The sequence below is a fragment of the Salmo salar genome, chromosome 02 (genome assembly GCF_965601325.2).
Source record: "Salmo salar chromosome 02, fSalSal1, whole genome shotgun sequence".
Taxonomy (NCBI): domain Eukaryota; kingdom Metazoa; phylum Chordata; class Actinopteri; order Salmoniformes; family Salmonidae; genus Salmo; species Salmo salar.
In genome coordinates this window covers 7,253,858-7,273,314 of record NC_138292.1, presented here as the reverse complement: position 1 = coordinate 7,273,314, position 19,457 = coordinate 7,253,858, and the positions used below count along the sequence as shown (strand labels likewise).

The 19,457-nt window shown below is 45.1% G+C and overlaps 1 protein-coding gene across 1 annotated transcript in view; it reads right to left on the bottom strand.

Annotated features, from left to right (window-relative positions):
- LOC145863951 (protein Jumonji) overlaps positions 1–19,211 on the bottom strand; it is a 128,394-nt gene extending 109,183 nt beyond the window's left edge. Inside the window, exons 1-4 of the mRNA XM_082968539.1 lie at positions 19,208–19,211; positions 17,676–17,825; positions 11,712–11,856; positions 9,247–9,419 (exon numbers count right to left, since the gene is read on the bottom strand). Of these exons, the coding sequence (XP_082824665.1) occupies positions 9,247–9,419; positions 11,712–11,856; positions 17,676–17,825; positions 19,208–19,211 (472 nt within the window). The remainder of the gene's footprint in view (positions 1–9,246; positions 9,420–11,711; positions 11,857–17,675; positions 17,826–19,207) is intronic.
- Between the last annotated feature and the right edge of the window lie 246 nt (positions 19,212–19,457).

The window sequence follows — 19,457 nt, the reverse complement described above, 5'->3', positions numbered from 1 at the left end:
TTGGTATTGTAGTGTACTGTGAGCTGGTTGGTATTGTAGTGTACTGTGAGCTGGTTGGTATTGTAGTGTACTGTGAGCTGGTTGGTATTGTAGTGTACTGTGAGTGTGAGCTGGTTGGTATTGTAATATACTGTGAGCTGGTTGGTATTGTAGTGTACTGTGAGCTGGTTGGTATTGTAGTGTACTGTGAGTGTGAGCTGGTTGGTTTTGTAGTGTACTGTGAGCTGGTTGGTATTGTAGTGTACTGTGAGTGTGAGCTGGTTGGTATTGTAGTATACTGTGAGCTGGTTGGTATTGTAGTGTACTGTGAGCTGGTTGGTATTGTAGTGTACTGTGAGCTGGTTGGTATTGTAGTATACTGTGAGCTGGTTGGTATTGTATTGTACTGTGAGCTGGTTGGTACTGTAGTGTACTGTGAGCTGGTTGGTATTGTAGTGTACTGTGAGCTGGTTGGTATTGTAGTGTACTGTGAGTGTGAGCTGGTTGGTATTGTAGTGTACTGTGAGTGTGAGCTGGTTGGTATTGTAGTGTACTGTGAGTGTGAGCTGGTTGGTATTGTAGTGTACTGTGAGCTGGTTAGTACTGTAGTGTACTGTGAGCTGGTTGGTATTGTAGTGTACTGTGAGCTGGTTGGTATTGTAGTGTACTGTGAGCTAGTTGGTATTGTAGTGTACTGTGAGTGTGAGCTGGTTGGTATGTAGTGTACTGTGAGCTGGTTGGTATTGTAGTGTACTGTGAGCTGGTTGGTATTGTAGTGTACTGTGAGTGTGAGCTGGTTGGTATTGTAGTGTACTGTGAGCTGGTTGGTATTGTAGTGTACTGTTAGTGTGAGCTGGTTGGTATTGTAGTGTACTGTGAGCTGGTTGGTATTGTAGTGTACTGTGAGCTGGTTGGTATTGTAGTGTACTGTGAGCTGGTTGGTATTGTAGTGTACTGTGAGCTGGTTGGTATTGTAGTGTACTGTGAGCTGGTTGGTATTGTAGTGCACTGTGAGCTGGTTGGTATTGTAGTGTACTGTGAGCTGGTTGGTATTGTAGTGCACTGTGAGCTGGTTGGTATTGTAGTGTACTGTGAGCTGGTTGGTATTGTAGTGCACTGTGAGCTGGTTGGTATTGTAGTGTACTGTGAGCTGGTTGGTATTGTAGTGTACTGTGAGCTGGTTGGTATTGTAGTGTACTGTGAGCTGGTTGGTACTGTAGTGCACTGTGAGTTGGTTGGTATTGTAGTGTACTGTGAGCTGGTTGGTATTGTAGTGTACTGTGAGCTGGTTGGTATTGTAGTGTACTGTGAGCTGGTTGGTATTGTAGTGTACTGTGAGCTGGTTGGTACTGTAGTGCACTGTGAGTTGGTTGGTATTGTAGTGTACTGTGAGCTGGTTGGTATTGTAGTGTACTGTGAGCTGGTTGGTATTGTAGTGTACTGTGAGTTGGTTGGTATTGTAGTGTACTGTGAGCTGGTTGGTACTGTAGTGTAACGTTGTGTGGGCCACTGACTGTAAGTGATTTATTAGCTGGTTGACTGGGTTCTCCGTCTCCCTGCCACAGGAAAGGCTACTATATTCTACAGGCCTTTAGGCTGTTTTTCTGCTTACGTCCCAAATGGCACCCAATTTCCTTTATAGTGCACTACTTTTGAACAGGGCCCATAAGGCTCTGGTGAAAAGTAGTGCACTACATAGGGAATAGTGTGCCATTTGGCATGCCAATATGGAAAATATTTAAGTAATATAGAGGCAAGGATAGAAACAGCTGCTAATAAAGCTGGTGGTTTTCTTCCCTTTTCCTCTATAATAAATTAGTATATAGTGTTCCAGGAAACACATTATTATTCCAATAATGCAAATAAAGACACATTATTTACCAACGGTAAAGTACAGCAGGACTCATTCATTCACTTCCTGGTCTACAACAGTGGTGTGTTACATGCACCTGGTCTACAATAGTGTTGTGCTAGATGTAACTAACCTTGGTGGTGCCCTGGGGAGTGAAGTTAAATGTAGAGTAAACTAGTGTTAGATTCAGGTACACCAAAAGCGCAGAATGGAAAATGTGACATACATAAGGGATCTTTAGTCATTTTCTGTTCATTTCCTGATGATTGTACATGTTGAATCACCACCGTTTGTCGACACCCAGCAGGTGATCTATCGCACACGGCTGTCATTCGTTATAGTATGTCTTGTCCTTAACTGCTCTGTGGAAGAGCTTTGGTTTTCTGTCAACAGAGGCTTAACAACCCAGCAGGGGTCTATAACATAACGGGTTTGTCAATCAGTCAGTCAGTCAGCCAGCCAGCTAGCCACCCAGTCATCCAGTAGGTCAGCCAGCCAGCTAGCCATTCAGTCCGCCAGTCAGTCCGCCAGCCAGTCAGCCAGCCAGCCAGCCGGTCAGCCAGTCAGGTACACTAATTCACCAGGGCTCAGAGGGAGACAGGCTGAAGAGAGAGAGAGAGGCTGATTTGTTTACAGCAGCAGTCTGTCTGTCAGTCTGTCTCAGGAGAGCTCCTCTAACAGGCCTGCTGTTTCCTGGCTGCCTAGAGATGTCTGATAACAGGCCTGCTGTCTCCATGAATACACAGCAGGGTTTGTTACACAGTGTACTGTGACTATACAAGTGTGAAGATGCTCTTTCTGCACAAGAGAGATGTGCTTATTTGCTCATGGTGGCGCAATGTGCAGGATGACGGGATGCCATAGCTCTCCGTTGTTCATGACAGCTAGTATTATAGGTCAATAAACAAAGAGACATGTATTATTTTCTTCCTCACAACAATGATGTGAAAGTAGAGTACACTGGGGGATAAATCATATATATGTCCGACTATAGACTATGCATCCAGGCTGCATCACATCCGGTCTGTGACTGGGAGTCCCACAGGGTGGCGCACAGCATCGTCCGGGTTTGGCCGGGGTAGGCCGTCATTGTAAATAAGAATTTGTTCTTAACAGACTTGCCTAGTTAAATAAAGGTTAAATAAAATAAATAAAAAATACAGCGAATACAGAGTTCTGGTGTCTTCAGGATTCTACTGTCATTTATGTTCTCCTACAGTCAGTTTGTACACATCACAATATCTCAGGCCTGGATTATGTTCAGTATTATTTGGCAGATGACTTAGTGAAAATCACTACACAATACTGTACATGCAGCCTATGCATTGACTGACTGTATTCGATTGAACATCTATCAAATGGAGATGAATTCATATTCTGACTTGACATGCTCAACATTTAAATGCTTGTTCTTGGATTTTCTGCAGCTTTCCAAGTTAAATACATGTAAATAAAGGAGCTTTCATCGTGTATGAAAAAACGGACTACTTTTTCCAGCTAGACTTTTAGTCTGAAATCCAGTGAGCATATGAAGTCATGTCTGTGTGAAAGATCAGTTGGTCGGTTGGAAAGCACTGCTTTAAAACACAACGATTACATCCCAAATGGCACCCTATTCCCTATATAGTGCACTAGTCAGAAGTAGTATATAGGGAATAAGGTGCAACTTGGGACGCATCCAACAGCTAGTGCTGCTGCTGTTCCATTGACACTCCACTACTATACTGTTCCATTGACACTCCACTACTATACTGTTCCATTGACACTCCACTACTATACTGTTCCATTGACACTCCACTACTATACTGTTCCATTAACACTCCACTGCTATACTGTTCCATTGACACTCCACTACTATACTGTTCCATTGACACTCCACTACTATACTGTCTCATTGACACTCCACTACTATACTGTTCCATTGACACTCCACTACTATACTGTCTCATTGACACTCCACTACTATACTGTTCCATTGACACTCCACTACTATACTGTTCCATTGACACTCCACTACTATACTGTTCCATTGACACTCCACTACTATACTGTTCCATTGACACTCCACTACTATTCTGTTCCATTAACACTCCACTACTATACTGTTCCATTGACACTCCACTACTATACTGTTCCATTGACACTCCACTACTATACTGTTCCATTGACACTCCACTACTATACTGTTCCATTGACACTCCACTACTATACTGTTCCATTGACACTCCACTACTATACTGTTCCATTGACACTCCACTACTATACTGTTCCATTGACACTCCACTACTATACTGTTCCATTGACACTCCACTACTATACTGTTCCATTGACACTCCACTACTATACTGTTCCATTGACACTCCACTACTATACTGTTCCATTAACACTCCACTACTATACTGTTCCATTGACACTCCACTACTATACTGTTCCATTGACACTCCACTACTATACTGTTCCATTGACACTCCACTGCTATACTGTTCCATTGACACTCCACTACTATTCTGTTCCATTAACACTCCACTGCTATACTGTTCCATTGACACTCCACTACTATTCTGTTCCATTAACACTCCACTACTATACTGTTCCATTGACACTCCACTACTATACTGTTCCATTGACACTCCACTACTATACTGTTCCATTGACACTCCACTACTATACTGTTCCATTGACACTCCACTACTATACTGTTCCATTGACACTCCACTACTATACTGTTCCATTGACACTCCACTACTATACTGTTCCATTGACACTCCACTACTATACTGTTCCATTGACACTCCACTACTATACTGTTCCATTGACACTCCACTACTATACTGTTCCATTGACACTCCACTACTATACTGTTCCATTGACACTCCACTACTATACTGTTCCATTGACACTCCACTACTATACTGTTCCATTGACACTCCACTACTATACTGTTCCATTGACACTCCACTACTATACTGTTCCATTGACACTCCACTACTATACTGTTCCATTGACACTCCACTACTATACTGTTCCATTGACACTCCACTACTATACTGTTCCATTGACACTCCACTACTATACTGTTCCATTGACACTCCACTACTATACTGTTCCATTGACACTCCACTGCTATACTGTTCCATTGACACTCCACTACTATACTGTTCCCATTGACACTCCACTACTATACTGTTCGCATTAGACACTCCACTACTATACTGTTCCATTGACACTCCACTGACTATACTGTTCCATTGACACTCCACTACTATACTGTTCCATTGACACTCCACTACTATACTGTCTCATTGACACTCCACTGCTATACTGTTCCATTGACACTCCACTACTATACTGTTCCATTGACACTCCACTGCTATACTGTTCCATTGACACTCCACTACTATACTGTTCCATTGACACTCCACTACTATACTGTCTCATTGACACTCCACTACTATACTGTTCCATTAACACTCCACTACTATACTGTTCCATTGACACTCCACTACTATACTGTTCCATTGACACTCCACTACTATACTGTTCCATTGACACTCCACTACTATACTGTTCCATTGACACTCCACTGCTATACTGTCTCATTGACACTCCACTACTATACTGTTCCATTGACACTCCACTACTATACTGTTCCATTGACACTCCACTGCTATACTGTTCCATTGACACTCCACTACTATACTGTTCCATTGACACTCCACTGCTATACTGTTCCATTGACACTCCACTACTATACTGTTCCATTGACACTCCACTACTATACTGTCTCATTGACACTCCACTGCTATACTGTTCCATTGACACTCCACTACTATACTGTTCCATTGACACTCCACTACTATACTGTCTCATTGACACTCCACTACTATACTGTCTCATTGACACTCCACTGCTATACTGGCTTAATAAAGCATAATAAAGGAAATGGTTTAAATCATCCCAGATAATGAACAGGACTTACTGTTAGTTGAGGGGTTGAGACTAGGAAAAGAAAAGGTACTCTTTAAGGAAGCATTTCATTATGATTGAATGCCATTAACCCAGTTTAACCTAACTGGCAAAGCACAGTGATGAACTGTGAGATTGATGTATGGATGGATGATGTGTAGTTGATGTGTGGTTGATGTATAGATGGATGATGTATGGATGGATGATGTGTGGTTGATGGATGATGTGTGGTTGATGTATGGATGGATGATGTGTGGTTGCTGTATAGATGGATAATGTATGGATGGATGATGTGTGGTTGATGTAGGGATGGATGATGTGTTGTTGATGTATGGATGGATGATGTGTGGTTGATGTATAGATGGATAATGTATGGATGGATGATGTGTGGTTGATGTAGGGATGGATGATGTGTGGTTGATGTATGGATGGATGATGTGTGGTTGATGTATGGATAGATGATGTGTGGTTGATGTATGGATGGATGATGTGTGGTTGATGTATAGATGGATAATGTATGGATGGATGATGTGTGGTTGATGTATGGATGGATGATGTGTGGTTGATGTATGGATGGATGATGTGTGGTTGATGTGTAGAAGGATGATGTGTGGTTGATGTATAGATGGATGATATGTGGTTGATGTATAGATGGATAATGTATGGATGGATGATGTGTGGTTGATGTATAAATAGATAATGTATGGATGGATGATGCGTGGTTGATGTATAGATGAATGATGTGTGGTTGATGTATAGATGGATAATGTATGTATGGATGATGTGTGGTTGATGTATAGATGGATAATGTATGGATGGATGATGTGTGGTTGATGTATAGATGGATAATGTATGGATGGATGATGTGTGGTTGATGTATGGATGGATGATGTGTGGTTGATGTATGGATGGATAATGTATGGATGGATGATGTGTGGTTGATGCATGTTTCATGGTAGGCTGTATATACTGTATATAATAACACAACCAGTGTAACACTAGACCAATCAGCAGAGGTATCGATGATGACACCTGCATTGCTTGCTGTTTGGGGTTTTAGGCTGGGTTTCTATACAGCACTTTGAGATATCAGCTGATCTAAGAAGGGCTATATAAATACATTTGATTTGAATGTATTCTCTGATTTGGTATGTAAGTTTCAGTGTTTGTCTGGTTTGACTGGCTATTCCAACCCCTTCATCACTAGATGAATGAGATAAGCCACTGAGACATATTCAGGGCTGTCTGGAACCTGAAGCTGTCACTAACTGTTTCAGGGGGAAAACAGATTTGTGTTTGAGGTTGAGGTTGAGGTTAGGAGGATGCCAACCCACAGTATAATGGACTGTAATTCAGATCCACCCTGGGACTGGAGCCAGGCCAGACACTCTAAATACTAAGCCCAGTTACAGGCCACTTAAAGGGAACACCATCATAAAACCAGAACTGTGTCCCTAGTGGCACCCTATTCCCTACATAGTGCACTACTTACTGCGTTAGCCTATGACATTGAAGCATTACTTCTCGTGAGCTCATTTGTTCCGCATTCGACCAATAAGCTTACACGACAGGTTGCCAAGTCAGCCCACAACTAAAACTGTTGAACACGTGTACCATCCACGTCACAGCAGTATATGAGGGAACACACACACACACACACACACACACACACACACACACACACACCACACACACACACACACACACACACACACACAGCACATAACTGAACTTTGCAATCCACATGTGTTCATTTGTGTAAAATGGGATTGGACATGAAAGTGCACAAAATGTCACACCTTGATCTGTTTTTCACCTGTCTTGTGCTTGTCTCCACCCCCCACCAGGTGTCTCCCATTTGTCCCCATTATCTCCTGTGTATTTATTGCTGCGTTTTCTGTTTGTCTGTTGCCAGTTCGTCTTGTCCTGTCAAGTCCTACCAGCGTGTTCCCTGTGTTTTCCTGTGCTCTAGTTTTTTGTTTCTCCTAGTCTTCCCAGTTCTGACATTTCTGCCTGTCCTGACCCCGATCCTGCCTGTTGTCCTGTACCTGTCCTGACCCTGGTCATGCCTGTTGTCCTGTACCTGTCCTGACCCTGATCACGCCTGTTGTCCTGTACCTGTCCTGACCCTGATCCTGCCTGTTGTCCTGTACCTGTCCTGACCCTGATCCTGCCTGTTGTCCTGTACCTGTCCTGACCCTGATCCTGCCTGTTGTCCTGTACCTGTCCTGACCCTGATCCTGCCTGTTGTCCTGTACCTGTCCTGACCCTGATCCTGCCTGTTGTCCTGTACCTGTCCTGACCCTGATCATGCCTGTTGTCCTGTACCTGTCCTGACCCTGATCCTGCCTGTTGTCCTGTACCTGTCCTGACCCTGATCCTGCCTGTTGTCCTGTACCTGTCCTGACCCTGATCATGCCTGTTGTCCTGTACCTGTCCTGACCCTGGTCATGCCTGTTGTCCTGTACCTGTCCTGACCCTGATCCTGCCTGTTGTCCTGTACCTGTCCTGACCCTGATCCTGCCTGTTGTCCTGTACCTGTCCTGACCCTGATCCTGCCTGTTGTCCTGTACCTGTCCTGACCCTGGTCCTGCCTGTTGTCCTGTACCTGTCCTGACCCTGGTCATGCCTGTTGTCCTGTACCTGTCCTGACCCTGATCATGCCTGTTGTCCTGTACCTGTCCTGACCCTGATCCTGCCTGTTGTCCTGTACCTGTCCTGACCCTGATCCTGCCTGTTGTCCTTTACCTGTCCTGACCCTGATCCTGCCTGTTGTCCTGTACCTGTCCTGACCCTGATCCTGCCTGTTGTCCTGTACCTGTCCTGACCCTGATCCTGCCTGTTGTCCTGTACCTGTCCTGACCCTGATCCTGCCTGTTGTCCTGTACCTGTCCTGACCCTGATCCTGCCTGTTGTCCTGTACCTGTCCTGACCCTGATCCTGCCTGTTGTCCTGTACCTGTCCTGACCCTGATCATGCCTGTTGTCCTGTACCTGTCCTGACCCTGATCATGCCTGTTGTCCTGTACCTGTCCTGACCCTGGTCATGCCTGTTGTCCTGTACCTGTCCTGACCCTGATCCTGCCTGTTGTCCTGTACCTGTCCTGACCCTGATCCTGCCTGTTGTCCTGTACCTGTCCTGACCCTGATCCTGCCTGTTGTCCTGTACCTGTCCTGACCCTGATCCTGCCTGTTGTCCTGTACCTGTCTGACTCTGATTTGGATTAGGACTCTTGCCTGTCTTGACTTACATTTCCCCTGCTCCTTGTTCTATAATAAACTCTGAGACTCGTACTATCCGTCTCCTGTATCTGGGTGTTAGTCTGAGCCGCGATACAGAAGCCCTTTATACTGTGGTAGGTCTCCCTTGTAAAAGAGGTATTCTGACCTCTATGGAACTTCCTGGATAAGTCAAAGTTCCATAAAAACTAAAGGTTGCAGGCCACTCACCTCGTAAACAGAGGAAGGTGAGGAAGTCCTCGGTCTTGGGCTTGCGTCTGGTGAGGTCGCTGAGGGGAGAGGTGGGGCTGGGGGGCAAGAGGGTCTCAGACAGCTTGACCGGCGTGGCACTGGGGGAGCTGGGCTGAGACTGGGCAAACTTCCTTTGAGCCTGCAGCCGTGGTCTGGCAAGGGAGAGAAGAGACATTTTTACATTTACATTCTATGGGCCCTGGTAGTAAACTAGTGCACTGAATAGGGAATAGGGTGTCATTTGGGACTCAGGTTAAGAAAAGATGAGACAGATATCAATATTACCCGGTTACAAATATCCAATTGATTCATTGAGCCAATAAATGGAAGTAATTAGAATATCCCTGCCTTCAGTTGATAAGCTCTCTCTCTCTTCAGTTGATAAGCTCTCTCTCTCTTCAGTTGATAAGCTCTCTCTCTCTCTTCAGTTGATAAGCTCTCTCTGTCTTCAGTTGATAGGCTAGCTCTCTCTTCAGTTGATAAGCTCTCTCTCTTCAGTTGATAAGCTCTCTCTCTTCAGTTGATAAGCTCGCTCTCGCTCTCTTCAGTTGATAAGCTCTCTCTCTCTCTTCAGTTGATAAGCTCTCTCTCTCTTCAGTTGATAAGCTCTCTCTGTCTTCAGTTGATAAGCTAGCTCTCTCTTCAGTTGATAAGCTCTCTCTCTTCAGTTGATAAGCTCTCTCTCTCTCTTCAGCTGATAAGCTCTCTCTCTTCAGTTGATAAGCTCGCTCTCTCTTCAGTAGATACGCTCGCTCTCTCTTCAGTTGATAAGCTCGCGCTCTCTTCAGTTGATAAGCTCTCTCTCTCTCTTCAGCTGATAAGCTCTCTCTCTTTTCAGGTGATAAGCTCTCTCTCTCTCTTCAATTGATAAGCTCTCTCTCTCTCTTCAGTTGATAAGCTCTCTCTCTCTTCAGTTGATAAGCTCTCTCTCTCTCTCTCTCTTCAGTTGATAAGCTCTCTCTCTCTCTTCAGTTGATAAGCTCTCTCTCTTCAGTTGATAAGCTCTCTCTCTCTCTTCAGTTGACTAACCGGTGTCTGTATGTAGCCTCGCTACTTTTATAGCCTTGCTACTGTATATAGCCTGTCTTTTTACTGTTGTTTTATTTCTTTACTTACCTATTGTTCACCTAATACCTTTTTTGCACTATTGGTTAGAGCCTGTAAGTAAGCATTTCACTGTAAGGTCTACCTACACCTGTTGTATTCGGCGCACGTGACAAATAAACTTTGATTTGATAAGCTCTCTCTCTCCCTTCAGTAGATAAGCTCGCTCTCTCTTCAGTTGATAAGCTCGCTCTCTCTTCAGTTGATAAGCTCGCTCTCTCTTCAGTTGATAAGCTCGCTCTCTCTTCAGTTGATAAGCTCTCTCTCTCTTCAGTTGATAAGCTCTCTCTCCCTTCAGTTGATAAGCTCGCTCTCTCTTCAGTTGATAAGCTCGCGCTCTCTTCAGTTGATAAGCTCTCTCTCTCTCTTCAGTTGATAAGCTCTCTCTCTCTTTCTTCAGTTGATAATCTCTCGCTCTCTCTCTCTTCAGTTGATAAGCTCTCTCTCTCTTCAGTTGATAAGCTCTCTCTCTTCAGTTGATAAGCTCTCTCTCTCTCTCTTCAGTTGATAAGCTCTCTCTCTCTCTCTCCAGTTGATAAGCTCTCTCTCTCTCTTCAGTTGATAAGCTCTCTCTCTCTCTCTTCAGTTGATAAGCTCTCTCTCTCTCTTCAGTTGATAAGCTCGCTCTCTCTCTCTTCAGTTGATAAGCTCTCTCTCTGTCTTCAGTTGATAAGCTCTCTCTCTGTGAGCTCAGCATCTCCTTCCTGACTAAATTAGGTCAATACTACCCCCAGAGCTCTGGTCAAAAGTAGTGCACTATGCAGGGAATAGGGTGCCATTTGAAACACAGACACTGTCTTTTGGTGGGCTTTGTTTTCAGCACCACAGAAACACAGACTGTCACAAACACTGCCTGTTCTTTTAGATGTTTTTGAATATGATAAAAACAGTTGTAAAATCTTTGGTAGTTGTTTTATTAGATCTAGACTTGGCAGAGTGGAGCAACAGGACAGTTGGCTGTCACACAGCCCGGTCTGATTGGCTGCCAATAGGAGACAGCCGGTGGACAGCAGGAGGACACTACACAACGTCCCTTCTTACCAGCCCCTCCCTGGTCCAAACAGTAACACAGTACCCGAACCACAACAGTCCAATCCTCCTGTTCTCGTACACACTCAGATCACAACACTATAACATGTTGCTGTTCTGAGTAAAACAAGCTTTTATTTTGGGTTCTGATAGGGTAAGACTGTTGAACTAAGCTTATGAGGCATTTATAACTTATATTATTCAAGAATCAATAAATATATATCATTCATGTAAGGCCAAATATATATGTACCAATCCCAGATTGCCCCTTTAACACAGTATAACCACATTGTAATACAGGGAGGGGTCACCTCTTTCTGACTGGATCGTCCCCTGAATACTCGCTGCTGCCGTCGTTGCTTTGAGACGAGCAGCGTGAGCACTCAGCTTTACCGTTGACTGCCAGTATCCCTGCCTTTTGTCCTGACCGGCAGCCATGGCTGTGTGGGAAAGAGCCTGTTGGTCAGGGAGAGGGACATCAATTACAATCAACACTAACTCACATTTCAAAGGTGCAAAATCAAATTTGTTTTTAAAAGAGAAAGTAGGAAAGTGTCAGGGGTGGGATTCAATCCCATGTCGCGCACAGCCCTTTCACTTTTTAACGATGCAAAGTTATATTCCATGACACAAAAGCATTATCCCAAACCATCAAGCAATCTGGCTTGGCAAGAAAACAGCCTTTCAACATTCTCAAATGTGTTTCTGTTCATTCTAAACAGACAGATGGTGTTACTGAATGTGATTATGGTTTAACATCTTTTTATCAGTACCAATACCAATTAAACATTTCTGATATACTTTTTAAGCACTTGTTTGCTATACTTGGCTGATGCATTTACTACTGTAATAATACTGTCTACAGCCAGAAAACTATCCAAGTTGAACAAAACCAAAAGCCCTGTCATTGTTCACCCTTCTTCTAAGTCAGGGGTGGGCAAACGTTTTGGCCCAAGGGCCACATCGGGATTTTGAAATTCAACGGAGGGACGCATTTTTTGGGGGACCAATTGTTTGTTAAAATCAATTTGCGGGGGCCTCCCAAGTCTAAGGCATCACTACAGACCGGGTTCTATCCCAGGCTGGTCGTGACTGGGAGACCCATGAGGCGGCGCACAATTGGCCCAGCATCGTCCGGGTTAGGAGAGGGTTTGGCAGGCCGAGATTTCCTTGTACCATCGCGCTCTAGCGACTCCTGTGGCGGGCCGGACGCATGCAGGCTGACACAGTCGCCAGGTGTACGGTGTTTCCTCTGACACATTGGTGCGGCTGGCTTCCGGGTTAAGCAGGCATTGTGTCAAGAAGCAGTGCGGCTTGGTTGGGTTGTGTTTTGGAGGACGCACGGCTCTCAACCTTTGCCTCTCCCGAGTCCGTATGGGAGTTGCAGCGATGGGACAAGACTGTAACTACCACACTGGACACAATGAAATTGTGGAGAAAAAAGGGGGCCGGATTGAAGTGCCCGTGCGGGCCGTAATTTGCCCCCCCCCTTGTTCTAAATTGTTGAACGTTGTTCATCGTTGTTGAGGACATAAATACATGCAGCGAGCACAGAAACAGAAGTCGTCAGTCGGTGTTGCTGTACTTGGGTCTGCTCAAAGTGGCTGTGTCCCAAATGGCACCCTATTCCATATTTAGTGCAAGGCCAATATGTCTCTGGTAAAAAGTAGCGCTCTATATAGGGCATAGGGTGCCATTTGTCAGGGAATGGCTCGTTCCTGTACCAGAACACCAGGTACAGCTGGTGATTTGCCTGCGGTCCCATTGATAATGAACTGAGGGACACTGAGCTGAATGTTAGAGCGTTGCAATGCTGTAAGATTGACAATCAGACTGATTCTGTCTGTCTGTGTGCATGTGTGTGTGTGTGTGTGTGTGTGTGTGTGTGTGTGTGGTTTGCCTATGCGTGCATGCGTGCCTGTGTGTGTGTGTGCGTGTGTCTCTCTCTGCATGTGTGTGTGTGTGCACGTGCCAGTGTATGTTTGTGTGTGTGCGCAAGGTCTGCGTGTATGTGTCTCTCTCTGCGCCGTGTGTGTGTGTGTGTGTGTGTGTGTGTGTGTGTGTGTGTGTGTGTGTGTGTGTGTGTGTGTGTGTGTGTGTGTGTGGCGTGCGTGCGTGCGTGCGTGCGTGCGTGCGTGCGTGTGTGCGTGTGTGTGTGTGTACATGTGTGTGTACATGTGTGTGTACATGTGTGTGTAGGAGAGCCCATTAGAGAGAAATTAATCAGACAGGAAGTCCACAGTAAAAGCCACAGAAGGGGGCATTATCCAATACATAATGTACTTTACTAACAGATAGTCACTGTAATCATGGCAGAATTATAATATTCCTAATGGCCCATTGAACTGTCTAGAGAAATAAGCCAACTGAAATTAGCACGGCACTAGTGTAACACTGGCAATGGGAATCTTGCATAGCTTTTGTCCAGAGGATGATTAATGTTTGCATGCTGGTAGTGACTGAGATTTAGTGTTCATCAGCTTATTATGTCTGACAGTATGTTGACTATGTTTGATGTATATTTTTATTTAACCTTTATTTAACCTTTATTTAACTAGGCAAGTCAGTTAAGAACAAATTCTTATTTACAATGACGGCCTACCCTGGTGAAAACCCGGACGACACTGTGCGCCGCCCTATGGGATTCCCAATCACGGCCGGTTGTGATACAGCCTGGATTCGAACCAGGGTGTCTGTAGTGAAGCCTCAAATATTATTCTATCTGTGGTGTAAAGAAGCATGCTTCTGAGGCACAGTCGATGGTGCTCTGGGCTTCAGGCCAGAAGGTTGAGGGTTCAAGCTGTACTCCCCTGCCTGTTTCATTTCATTGGTGTTACTGTACAAATGACTGGCATAATCAATCATTCAAATGTATTTATGAAGCCCTTTTTTACATCAGCAGATGTCACAAAGTGCTTATACAGAAACCCAGTCTTAAACCCCAAACAGCAAGCAATGCAGGTGTAGAAGCACGGTGGCTAGGAAAAACTCCCTAGAAAGGCAGGAACCTAGGAAGAAACCTAGAGAGGAACCAGGGTCTGAGGGGAGGCCAGTCCTCTTCTGGCTGTGCCGGGCGGAGATTAGAAGAGTACAAGTGGATGAGTACAAATGAATAGGGAAAAGGAGGAAGTGATTTGTACAGAAATCTAATCTAATCTAGTCTGCTTTGAGAATTAATCTGAAACATTTGCACTTTTTGAGAATTCAAAAAATCTATATTTTAGATATTAGATATTTGTGTGAAAATAGGATATCTTCTGTGCAGGAATTCCATGCATTGCCTCTTAGCGGTGTTAAGTGCAGAGAAACACGTTAAACCCAGAGATAATAATAGCCTCCTCCATGCATAGGGAGAATCCTGCTGAGGTTCAGAAGTGGCCTGGAGTGGCACCGTGGAGAGGCTGAGCACAGCACTTCCATATCCTGACTCAAATGCCAATCAGTCACAAACATCAGAAGAGAGCCTGAACAGAAAGTGAACAAAGAGAAAAAGAGGGTGCATGCATCCCAAATGGCACACTATTCACTACATAGTGCACTACTTTGGACCAAGGCCCCTAGGGAAAAGGACCTAAATAGGGAAAAGGGTGCCATTTGGGATGCATACAGGGAAAAGAGGAATTCCCCTCCCAACTTGTCACTGTGGGTAAACAGCCAGAGAAGACATGTTACTGTAGAGAAGAGAAGCCAAAATGGAAGCATCTACTTGTGTATGCAGCGTTCACTTCCTGCTCCATTTGTGTTATTCCCAGATGAGTGTATCTTATCTTTAGAGCCTGTCTGAATAGCATGATGCTTTTCCTACTGTTAGTTTGTGTCTAGGTGTGCATTCCAAACGGCACCCTGTTCCTGTTATAGTGAACCAGGACTCTACGGGTAGTGGTCAAAAGTAGTGCACTACATATGGGGAATAGGTTTCCATTTGAGATGCATCCTAAGCGTTTAGAGCCTGTCTGACTCTGAATGCGTTGGTGTTTGGTTAGAAAGGCTGAATCATTTCATCTTCGCTTTCGCATAAAACAGTCTAAAGCCTTTCTCCTGCCAGCTCAGAATACTCTATATCCATCCATCTGTGGTGTTGACCTGGATAGGCCAGGCCATCTGGTGTTTATCTGGATAGGCCAGGTCATCTGGTGTTTATCTGGATAGGCCAGGCCATCTGGTGTTTATCTGGATAGGCCAGGTCATCTGGTGTTTATCTGGATAGGGCAGGCCATCTGGTGTTTATCTGGATAGGCCAGGTCATCTGGTGTTTATCTGGATAGGCCAGGCCATCTGGTGTTTATCTGGATAGGCCAGGTCATCTGGTGTTTATCTGGATAGGCCAGGTCATCTGGTGTTTATCTGGATAGGGCAGGTCCTGTGGTGTTTATCTGGATAGGCCAGGTCATCTGGTGTTTATCTGGATAGGCCAGGCCATCTGGTGTTTATCTGGATAGGCCAGGTCCTGTGGTGTTTATCTGGATAGGCCAGGTCCTGTGGTGTTTATCTGGATAGGCCAGGCCATCTGGTGTTTATCTGGATAGGCCAGGTCCTGTGGTGTTTATCTGGATAGGCCAGGTCCTGTGGTGTTTATCTGGATAGGCCAGGTCCTGTGGTGTTGACCTGGATAGGCCAGGTCCTGTGGTGTTTATCTGGATAGGCCAGGTCATGTGGTGTTTATCTGGATAGGCCAGGCCATCTGGTGTTTATCTGGATAGGCCAGGTCATCTGGTGTTTATCTGGATAGGCCAGGCCATCTGGTGTTTATCTGGATAGGCCAGGCCATCTGGTGTTTATCTGGATAGGCCAGGCCATCTGGTGTTTATCTGGATAGGCCAGGTCATCTGGTGTTTATCTGGATAGGCCAGGTCATCTGGTGTTTATCTGGATAGGGCAGGTCCTGTGGTGTTTATCTGGATAGGCCAGGTCATCTGGTGTTTATCTGGATAGGCCAGGCCATCTGGTGTTTATCTGGATAGGCCAGGTCCTGTGGTGTTTATCTGGATAGGCCAGGTCCTGTGGTGTTTATCTGGATAGGCCAGGCCATCTGGTGTTTATCTGGATAGGCCAGGTCCTGTGGTGTTTATCTGGATAGGCCAGGTCCTGTGGTGTTGACCTGGATAGGCCAGGTCCTGTGGTGTTTATCTGGATAGGCCAGGTCCTGTGGTGTTTATCTGGATAGGCCAGGCCATCTGGTGTTTATCTGGATAGGCCAGGTCCTGTGGTGTTTATCTGGATAGGCCAGGTCCTGTGGTGTTTATCTGGATAGGCCAGGTCCTGAGGTGTTCATCTGGATAGGCCAGGTCCTGTGGTGTTTATCTGGATAGGCCAGGCCATCTGGTGTTTATCTGGATAGGCCAGGTCCTGTGGTGTTTATCTGGATAGGCCAGGTCCTGTGGTGTTTATCTGGATAGGCCAGGTCCTGAGGTGTTCATCTGGATAGGCCAGGTCCTGTGGTGTTTATCTGGATAGGCCAGGTCCAGAGGTGTTTATCTGGATAGGCCAGGACCTGTGGTGTTTATCTGGATAGGCCAGGTCCTGTGGTGTTTATCTGGATAGGCCAGGTCCTGAGGTGTTTATCTGGATAGGCCAGGTCATCTGGTGTTTATCTGGATAGGCCAGGTCCTGTGGTGTTTATCTGGATAGGCCAGGTCCTGTGGTGTTTATCTGGGTAGGCCAGGTCCAGTGGTGTTTATCTGGATAGGCCAGGTCCTGTGGTGTTTATCTGGATAGGCCAGGTCCTGTGGTGTTTATCTGGATAGGCCAGGTCCTGTGGTGTTTATCTGGATAGGCCAGGTCCTGAGGTGTTTATCTGGATAGGCCAGGTTGGAAAACTATAATATTGTACTGTATGAACAGGGGGCTATTTCACAAGGAGGTATATCATGGTATTTGTGAATACCAAAATGAACCTATTCTTTCTCACTTCTTATGGTAAGAAATTCTAGCCTCATGAAACCAGACTAAGCGCTGCACTCACGTTTCGTTAAGTGAAACAGAATTTGATCTCACGAGGTCTTGCTGGCTTGATGTGGCTAAAGAAACTAACTGTGCTGGAGAACCATTTAGTAACAAGTATGCTGTGGATGTGGTAGAAAGAGAAACGGTCAACACAATTGTCATTTCTAAGGCAATGCAGGCTATTGTTGAAGGCCCACTGACAATGGCTTCCTCCCAAATGGAACCCTATTCTCCAATAGGGCTCTGGTCAAAAGTAGTGCACTACATAGGGAATAGGGTGCCATTTGGGATGTAGCCATTGTGACAATAACAGCTACAGGCGAGAGACTCACCGTTGATGTTTCCTGTGCCGAGGCCATCTGTCACCTTGTTCCTCTGGGTGTTCTTAAACTCCTTCAGAGAAAGGTAGAGCACCTTCCTCACCTCGCGTTCCTCTAACCACGGGATACCATCACTGTCGTCCTGAGAAAGGAAGGGGGACACTCAGGGTTAGCGATGACCGCTTACTGTAGCAAACGCCAAGGGCTCAGAGAGGGAAGAACATCATAACTGTTTTCACAACTTCTATCTGTCCCAAACTGGCACCCTATTCCTTATATAGTGCACTACTTATCCCCATAGGCCCTGGTCTAAGGTAGTGCACTATATAGGGAATAGGGCGCCATATTGGGCTGAAACCTTTTACATTCAGTGAATGGAACTGATGTCTTCTGACAGTGAGATGGGAAAAACTGCAGAAGTTAACAATGTTCTGCAGTGTTTAGGGCCTAACACACACACACACACACACACACACACACACACACACACACACACACACACACACACACACACACACACACACCCCGCAGCTGGGCCAGGTAAGAGCCAACAATTAGTCATATAATATAATGGTTTCATTTGTCCCTTTCAAAGCAAGTCCTGCAGGCTCTAGTTTTATCTGATCTTGATTGTTGTCCATTCGTGTGGTCAAGTGCTGCTAGGAAAGACCTAGTTAAGCTGCAGCTGCCCAGAACAGAGCGGCACGTCTTGCTCTTCACTGTAATCTGAGGGATAATATCCATACTATGCATGTCAGTCTCTCTTGGTTAAGAGTTGAAGAGACTGAATGCATCAATTCTTCTTTTTCTAAGAAACATTCATTTGTTGAAAATGACAAATTGTTTGCATAGTCAACTTAGACACAGCTCTGACACACACACTTTTCAGTCCCCAAATCCAGAACACGTTCAAGAAAGTGTACAGTATTATATAGAGCCATGATTACATCCATTCCATCTCATATTGCTCAAATAAACAGCAAACCTGGTTTCATAAAACTGATAAAGCAACACCTCACAACACCTCTATTGATATGTGACATTTTAAATGTATGTAGTTCTGTCCTTGTCTATTAATGTTCTGTATTATGTTTCATGTTCTGTGTGGACCCCAGGAAGAGGAGCTGCTGCTTTCTCAACAGCTAATAGGGATCCTAATAAAATACAAATACCAATACCTGTCACCTTGAGCTGAGCCTGTCCTACACAGAGTCCCTTTCAGTTGTCGGGGTGCGTCCCAAACGTCAGCCTATTCCCTATATAGTGCACTACTTTTTTTTACCAAAGCTCTTTGGACCTTGGTCAAAATTAGTGCACTATGTAGGGAATAGGCTACTATTTGGAACACAACCTTGCTCCACACATCTCCTCCCTTCGGACCTTAGATGTGGAAATTACCCAGAGACCTTTTCAGGAACAAAGCATTGAAGCAATACCCTGGGTAAGATGTATGGCAGGCAGTCGGGCAGCCTCCCTGTGTGTGACTACAGAGCTGGGCTATGTCCAAAATGGAACCCTGTTCCCTATATAGGGCCACTACTGACCCATAAGGCTCTGGTCAAAAGTAGTGCACTTAAATGGTAATAGGGTAACATTTGGGATGTAGTATCCCTCGTCTGTTTGTTCTATAAATCACAGGCTTTCATCTCTCAGCCTGCGTCCCAAATCACACCCAGGGCTCTGGTCAAAAGTAGTGCACTATGTAGGGAATAGGATTCCATTTGGGATGCACTGACTCAGACAGACACAGTTTGAAATAGTATTTGTTCAGCTGGAGAGCACCTGGCTGAAATG